Source organism: Gigantopelta aegis, chromosome 15 (assembly GCF_016097555.1).
Source record: "Gigantopelta aegis isolate Gae_Host chromosome 15, Gae_host_genome, whole genome shotgun sequence".
Classification (NCBI taxonomy): Eukaryota; Metazoa; Mollusca; class Gastropoda; order Neomphalida; family Peltospiridae; genus Gigantopelta; species Gigantopelta aegis.
The window spans coordinates 13,312,678-13,321,798 of NC_054713.1; the positions used below are offsets into that span (position 1 = coordinate 13,312,678).

Genomic DNA, 9,121 nt, shown 5'->3' on the forward strand with positions numbered 1-9,121 from the left:
GACCGCTTGTCGGTAGACTCCTTCTCGGCGCTGAGTTAGTACCAACCCCTTGTCGGCTGTAGACTTGATGGTGTGTAGCTCGTAAGCGCTTCCATCAGGCAGTTGTTTCAGCTCTAGTTCCACTAGTCCGCCCATCAGTGATGCCGGATCCGAGGTGTCCCCCTGCACGAACTTCAAGAAGCCGGACCTGATTTTCCCGATCTGAACTTTCCAGACGGCTTCCGAGTCGGAAGGGGACGGTGCCTGTGAAGGTGGAGGCCTTGCCTTGTCAGGCTGGTCTCTCGGCTGAGCGACGGCCTTCCTCTTCGCAACGGCTCCTGCCCGGACACCGCCGCCTTCCGAACTGGCAAGACTGGTGACAGTGGCCAGTTACGTGTAGGCGGTCGTGCTGCTAATTGAAATTTTTAGAATTTGTATGCTCCCGAATAACGTTATAAAAGGCGAAGTGTAATTGGTCGATATTTATATTGTTATTTATAGATGAAATGTCACCTGGACGTTGGAGTCCATGCAATGCTCTTAGATATACTGGTGAAACCAGTAGAGCTAATTTTAATCAGATTGGAGAAATAGCCCAATGGGCCCACTGACGGGGATCGATCCCAAACCGACTGCGCATCAAGCGAGCGCTTTACCACTGGGTTACGTCTGCGATATAACAATTATATAAATTCCTGTATTTGTGCCTGTTTATTTATTTTTGTTTATTTGATTTAATTATTTGTTTTATTATTTTTAGTTGTGTTATTTCATTTTATTTAGACCTATATATTTTTTTTCTTGATTTTTTTTTTTTTTTCTTGATTTTATTCTCCCTTCCTTCCTTTCTTTCTTTACTCGTTAGTTGGTGAATTTATCGATATATAACGGTTACAATTCATTTCAACTTATTTTCGTGCTTATGTCCAATTATGGTTATAACGGTTACAAACTATTTAAAATTCCGTACAAAATCGGGAAGTTCCAGGTGTAACTGACATTGTTTAATTATTTGTGCAAATTAAAGAAATAGGCCTAATATATTATAATTTATTTCAAATAAATGAATACACGTTTATTTTTAGTACGGTATACAATTATGCAATTACACGGGTCAAGATTGGAAGCAGTAGGAGAGTAGTTTAAAATAATAATAATAGGCCTAATAATAAAATAGGATTTGCCCCCCCCCCCCCCCCCCCATAAATTCGCTCCTGGCCTTATATTTTATCCGTGTTTTTCCCCTGAATGTATTAATACACTCTTATTTGTAGTTTTATTTCAAAATGTGTAACGTTATCAGCAAAATGGAAATTCGTAGATTGAAGGAACAGACGTAAATAATGTTATTTTTAGCAATTTCGTCAACAGAAAGGGATTTCCCAATCACGTGATTTGTTCTGTTCTCGTGACCAGGACTATTTTCTTCAATGTCGTATTTGCATTTAAGCTAATTACTGATATATTTCTACAAGTTTACACTGTAAATAACTACAGATAATTAGACTTTTTAAAAAAAAGGATTGGCTAAATATTTCTATTTCGTAGAGTGGCCTATGTTCTTCTGCGCATTAATATATTTGTTTACATCAGCAAAGAGATAGACGCCATATTGTGAAACTAGTAGCAAAGCTTTGTTTTGTCAACACAAATTTTAATATAAACACCTAACTATGAAGTGGCAGTACAAAGAGGAGCACCCATTCGAGAAGAGGAGAGCAGAGGGCGAAAAGATCCGTAAGAAGTATCCTGATCGTGTTCCGGTTTGTATACATTTTACCATTATACTGAAAATATCATTCATTGGAAAATTGGTAACAATGTTATGTTAGTCAGCTGATTTTGACATTGCGTTGTGCATTGTAACGGTGCTTTCCATTATTTAATTTTGAAAGCCATCTGTTTAACTAGTTTAATAAGCATATAGTAACATAATTACTAATCGCTTCTGCAAACAATCGAATTTCGTCATCCATCGAAACTGAATGGTCATACATTAAGATTTTTAGTGCTTATCAAAACTTCCGCATTAATATTGGCAATTGAATGAATTATCTATGGACAGGCTTTAAAGACAGAGTTTCAGGGGGGAGATCAAGTCATGCTTCCCTGAAAAATATATTGGAAAAAAAAAAACCATTCAGTACAGTAGTAAGGTGCCAAAAAGTGTGTGTTGGGGGGGGGGGGGGGGGGAGCACACTTATATTTACACACTGTTACACTATTTTATAATAATTATAAAGCAAATATAAAACAAAATATCAGAAAAAGGGGAGGGGGCATATGCCCTCCCACTTCCTACGCCAGTGAATCGAGTGATATTTGCTTCAGCGACTAAGGGTTTGGGGTTAATCCCCAAGACACCTCATGCACATGTGACTTATATGGAAGAAGTAATTTAAAAAACAGTAATTAAACATTTTAACTGATCTGTTGGCAAATGCAGACCTCACCACTAAAGGGGAGCTAGCCTCAATACTCTGCTCTATAAGAGCTACTCAAACTTGTCGACAGATACATCAGCGACGACTAGATACAAAATACTTTATGTTACTTTATGTTAGCCTGTTAAGATTCACACTCTTAATAAAACAATAATCCAACAGTTATACACCTAAAGTGCTGTAAATATACTCACTGCATTCAATAAATTTCATATACAACTAATCCATGAATGCATGAATAAGATTGTTTTTGAATATTTTTCTTTAATTTCCAGGTTATTGTGGAAAAAGCACCAAAGGCACGTGTGGGAGATTTGGACAAGAAGAAATACCTGGTCCCCTCTGATCTGACTGTTGGCCAGTTCTATTTTCTGATTCGTAAACGTATTCACCTGCGACCAGAAGACGCACTCTTCTTCTTCGTAAACAACGTTATCCCTCCCACCAGTGCAACAATGGGCGCCCTCTACCAGGTTTGTATTAATATCAAGGCAATTGTAGCAGTTTGATTTGGCCTTACTACCCTTAGACTAAACAATGCAGGCATCGAAATAAAAAAATGTGATATTTTGTTTTGTTTAATGACACCACTAGAGGATATTGATTTATTAATCATCAGCTATTGGATATCAAAACATTTTGTAATTCTCACATACTGTCATAGAGAGGAAACCGGCTACATTTTTCCATTAGTAGTAAGGGATCTTTTATATGTGCCATCCCACGCAGGATAGCACATACCACAGTCTTCAATATACAAGTCGTGCACTGGTTGGAACGAGAAATAGCCCAATGGGCCCACCAACAGGGATCGATCCTAGACCCAACTGCACATCAGGCAAGCGCTGTACAGCTGGGCAACGTCCCGACCCGCATGGAAATAAGTCGACAATGGTCTTTTAGGTTGCCATGATGTTAACGCATGTCAAGAATGGTACTTTGTTCTCCAAATTATTTTATAAATTGTGCAGTGTTCTCACTGCTCCATTTAAGCGGGGCGGCCCACCCCGCTATTACATTTTGCCGCCCTCCTTTCGTGTTCTTTGGCCTTTATTTTTCTGCACCCCTCTTTATTTTACAGCACCTATCTCTGCTATTTCCAAATGCATACTTTTTTCCAGACATAATAAATAAAAAAAAATCAGTCTGCACACTGGTTATCAAAGGAAACAAGTCGCGCTGTGTATGAAAAAGCAATTGACGAAACATTTACGACAGTTACCGTAACGTGATTTAACTGTATTTTTAACAGCCTCTGTTTTGTCCCATACCTATATCCAGTTGTACATTTAATACACACAGTAAAAGTTATACTTTATTTGAGCAATGAAAACATTTTTATTTTTATGGATTCGGCAATCTCCGATTTAAAAAGCCCCACTTATTTGGTGCCACATTTGTCATGTGAACAGAACGATCATTTTGTCTTGTGTTTCCATTAACTATCGTCTGATATAATTGGTTGTAACTGATGATTTTTTCTTTCTGTCATTCTGTTTATTGAGTAGTTCTTTATAAAATCTTGTAAACTTTTCATTTTGGGGGGATGTCACCGGTTATAAAAACAACGGAAGTGGTAGTGTTTATCATTAAAATCATTTATCTTGGGTGCCAAATAATATATACACTGCCTTTACAAAAACTAAATTACTTTTTATCGCAGCGATAGATTCATTTGATGGAGATGGAAATAACAAAAAATGTATCCGACATTAGGGGATCACTTTACAAACATATTTATTGTTTTTCGTATATCTTGAAATCTTTATTAAAATAATAATATTAAAACTGATCGGTTCAGCGAAACCGGAACTTCCCGTGAATGTCGGACCGATAACATCTTCGGTTCAATTAAAAACGAGTCTGCTTGCATTTCATATAAACATGTTTGCACTTATTTGTAGGCAAAGTCTACCAACACACAACAATATGGTAACCAAGCCACCACCACCCTTTTTCTTTTTTGCTTTTGGTTTTTAATTTTTTTTTTAAGGGTGTGGTGCCGCGCGAGAACACTGTTGTTGCTGTTTAAACGTATATTACGCAAAGGATATCAGTATAACGAGATCAGTAATCTGAATGTATAACAAAGTATCAGTGTATTTATGAAAGAATGATAATAGGAATTGTAAACTTCATAAATGTGTCGTAACCTCTATAGGTTACCAGTCCGGTAATTTATGGTAATCAGTGTGTGGGTTACCAGGCACTATGCTTATTTCAATGCCTGCCATGTACAGTTGAAATGTTGAATTAGTTTTTATTAAATTAAAACTTGTGGCTTTTAAAATTGTATGTCTGTATCGATCTTATTGAAATTATATCTGACCTCAATGTTTATGGGGAGCTATGACCAACTCTCCCCTGAGACTACTTCAAGGAGTGCAATTTTTTGCTCCTATTATCATGTTAATTTATATAGTATTAATATGGTAACCTTTTTAATGGCTTCCCCTAATCTAAGTAAAGGGAGCAATTAAAAAAAAGAAAAATGTTTTATTTAACGACACACTCAACACATTTTATTTACGGTTATATGGCGTCAGACATATGGTTAAGGACCACACAGATTTGGAGAGGAAACCCACTGTCACCACTACATGGGCTACTCTTTCCGATTAGCAGCAAGGGATCTTTTATTTGCACTTCCCACAAGCAGGATAGCACAAACCATGGCCTTTGTTGACCCAGTTATGGATCACTGGTTGGTGCAAGTGGTTTACACCTACCCATTGAGCCTTGCGGAGTACTCACTCAGGGTTTGGAGTCGGTATCTGGATTAAAAATCCTATGTCTCGACTGGGATCCGAACCCAGTACCTACCAGCCTGTAGACCGATGGCCTAACCACGACGCCACTGAGGGGGAGCAATTAATCACTCCCCTTAATGTTTTTCATAGCACGGTTATTTTTTATTATTAAATTTTATTCCCTTAACAATGACAATGCTTTTAATTGCATAAAATATATTACATTTCTCAAATAGAAGAGAATGTTAGTAGGCTTATTGATAAGAGATAGTTTGTTTTTTGGAACACAAAATAAGAAAAAAGGAAAACAGCGAGAAAGAGAAGAGGGAGAATGATACTGATAGCGAGGTATGATGTCACTGTTAATTAAATGAGCCTGTCTCCAGGCTCTGGCACTCGCCAAATTTGCCAATATCGAATTTTGAAAGCAGTTGGCGAATTGTTTTTTAATTTGGCGAAATAATTTCATGTAATAATTTGACATTAAAAAAAAAATATCTGTCGATTTCTGTAATTTTTGAAGTTTAATAGACAGTTTGGCGAAATGTTTTGCTCACCCAGAGCTAGCCCTAGGGCCTTTAGCAATCTCAAGTAATTATCGTTTGGGTTAATACTGTTTTTATTGCTGTATGAAATCTCAAGTAATTATCGTTTGGGTTAATACTGTTTTTATTGCTGTATGAAATCTCAAGTAATTATCGTTTGGGTTAATACTGTTTTTATTGCTGTATGAAATATCAAGTAATTATCATTTGGGTTAATACTGTTTTTATTGCTGTATGAAATAATTAAGAGGATAATATGCAAGGTTATGTTAAATTATCAAGTGGATGTCCCAAGTGAAATAATTTTCACATGTTGCGCATTTTATCTCTTGTACTAGTAGGAACATCTGGACACACAATAGTCTAATGTATTTTTCGTGCTGGGGTGTCGTATAAACATTTATTCATTTATTTGTAGGAACATCATGAAGAGGATTTCTTTTTGTACATTGCATACAGTGACGAGAGTGTGTACGGAGCGTGAGGTCTACACAGACTGGTTTTCCCTTCATGTACAGAGATATTATAATCACTGCTAGACGGCGGGCTCTTGTTCACGATTGCGTGGCAGAATTTTTCTTTTCTTTGGGGAATGGTCAGATGTGTCGCCCTGTAGGGTTGCTCCTTTCAACATGTTAATTAAACGTCGTTGTGCTGTGATCTTTGTAATTGTTCCAGCCACATGCTAGCGTCATAAATATTCACACAAATGTCTGCCTTGTCTGTTTATTGTATTCTCTGGTTTCACAGCTGAATTGAATAGTATGTAGTAAAAAAAAAAAAAGTCATTTTTTTTGTGTGTGATATAAATTTGATGTGTACCGAGTTTATTGCCCATCAAATCCTGTTAGCAGTGAAATTTGAAGAAGAAAAAAAAAGCAGAGTGGACCAATTGTTTTTTGGTTTATTTTTTAAATTGTTATTATTTATTTTCTTTCAATTCTATAGTTCACCCTGTTACAATTGAAGTTACTAAAATTTCATTTCTTTTTAATATTAGAAAACTTGGGATTGGGGGAGGGGATTTAAATATTTTGAATTAATATTTAACACGTTGGCAATACAGTTGGCCATTTTTATTTTATTTTCAGTTTTAGTTTTGATATTTGTATGTAATAATTTTCATGCAGGATCAACCAATGCAGCCACATCGGCAATTTCTTTTATCTAATTTCATAGTATTCCAAACTGTAGATAATGCTTGCAAGAATTCCTGCTTTTCTAATTTGTAACAATAATAATAAAGTTGGATACTTGTACACACTTTTGTCAGTCGGTTGGTGACATGAATGTTTTAGAAATAGATTTTTGTAGTGTTCAGTTGTTGTAAGATGTTTGTTGCTGTTAAATATTTTCTTTTAGTACAATAAAAGGATCGTTGTGATTTTGAAATTGCCAGTGAAAACGTTTAAATCCTATTTAGACAGCGGTAATACAGTATGAGACACACTGATAAAGTCAACAGTTGTGATACAGTACACAACAATAAAATCCTCCAACCACCCATGGTTGGTTGGTTGGTTTCTTAAAGTCCATAATAAAACCTGCTGAACGCAACATTACAATGGTAATTGCTAACTGTTCATACGACCCTTAATTGTTGGTTCATCAGCTACTATAATTAGATTTTAATGTGGTAACATCATCCATGGACATTCAATGAATTGGGCGAAATCACCACGGTGGTCATCTATGCCTGATTGTCTTTATCATTCGTTTGTGTACTGTATTCTCTTACCTTGTGTTTCGTTAAAAACTACAGGAGTTTCAAGATAAGCCACATCGCCCCACCCCCTACATCTACAGCCAACTATTGATCAGTGTAGTGTCAACATTGAGTGTACATAATGTATATATGTTAAGAGATGTATCAAGTGTATTTGTATTACTGTATAACCAGTGGTGAATCCAGATCAAGTTTTTTAAAATGTCAGAATGTTACTTTCTTTTATGTAATGTACCATATTTTTAATACAATTCAAAAATATTGTATCTATGGCAGTCTTTAGATTTTGATTAAAAGTGTTCCTTCCCCAAAGTAATTTTAAAATATATATATATACAAAAACAAATGTCCACTTTTTTTTTTCAAAATGTTTTAGGATTTTTTTTTCATCATTCTGGATCTTCTACTAATAACATGTATTCAACATATTTATTTTTTACTGTCTGTCATATACATGTGTCTTTGTATAAAATATGTACTAATAATCTTGAATTTGGAAAATATTATCCGTAACAAAACTAGGCGTGTGTGTGTATGGTTAGCAAGGTTCTTCTGTAAAATTTGGTTAATTCCCCAAGTATTCAAACCACCTGTACATTTACATATATGTATTCTACTTAAAGATTCATTTTGAACATAGAAATGTCAAATGCATTGAAAAGATTGACTCTTTAACTTAAAATGATCTTGAATTACCTTTTAGGTTTGTGAATCACTAGTCACTGTAGTCGCTAAATCTTGAACATCATTCTTAAAGAGGGTACTACATTTTAAATAGTTAATATTGTATTTTAAATTGTTAGATTATAAATGCTGATAAAATTTCATAAAGAATGTTAACCCTTAATTTCTCTCCGACATATTAAACATTCATTGTAACTGTTACCTTTTCCGCAAGTCCATCTGTACATCCAGTTAAGATAAGGTTGAAGTTAGCTTAATAAGAATATCTGGATATGGGTTAATTACCTTTTGGGTCACATTTACCCTGTGATCGAGAAGGTAAGGGTTAGATTAAGTCTACTTGGTTAACCTTCGGCTTAAGCTAGGATGCGTCGGAAAGCAGATTGGGGTCGGGTGGGCAGTTGGTGATGATTTTCACTCATTTACTGAAGAGTACTGAAAACAAAGTAAAATTTTTTGAGGTAACACAACAGTCGAGTGTATGATGCCACATGCTTTTATGTTTAGCTAACTTTAATATTTTAATGTAGTTGTGCTTATTGTTTGTACAGAATTTTATCCATTTGTCTCGATTCAGATCTTGTAATTCAAATTTATTTTAGTCTTCGTGTGTTGTTACATTCAGTTAGTTTAGTTTTGCTCCTTTTTTTTTTCGTTGTTGATGGGGACTTAATTTAAATAAAAATGTAAATCGGTGTAATACTAATACTTAGCGAGTTTGTTATTTCTAACATTCATCAAGTTTTTTGGTGGTGTTGAGTGCATTTTATAATGTTTTATGGTTCAGGGGTGGGAATTGGTGAACTGTAAAAAAAAAGGAGGAAATCTAGAGGGGTCCCGGAAATTCTTGAAATCCTAGGTTAAAATCTGTGCCATCTGACACATTTTGGAGGAAAGGACAATTAAATGCGAGAAAATGCAATGTCTCTATCCGGGGAGAATTACCACCCCTGAGGGTTTCAATTTGGTTGGTACATGGAAGCAGATATTTAA

At 35.5% G+C, this 9,121-nt stretch overlaps 1 protein-coding gene across 1 annotated transcript; it reads left to right on the plus strand.

The window, feature by feature from the left end:
- Positions 1-1,397: 1,397 nt before the first annotated feature.
- Positions 1,398-8,836, plus strand: LOC121390515 (gamma-aminobutyric acid receptor-associated protein). Its single transcript, XM_041522345.1, has 3 exons — positions 1,398-1,742; positions 2,699-2,896; positions 6,137-8,836. Exons 1-3 carry the CDS (start codon positions 1,653-1,655, stop codon positions 6,200-6,202), a joined length of 354 nt encoding a protein of 117 aa, XP_041378279.1. The 5' UTR covers positions 1,398-1,652; the 3' UTR covers positions 6,203-8,836.
- Positions 8,837-9,121: the final 285 nt, after the last annotated feature.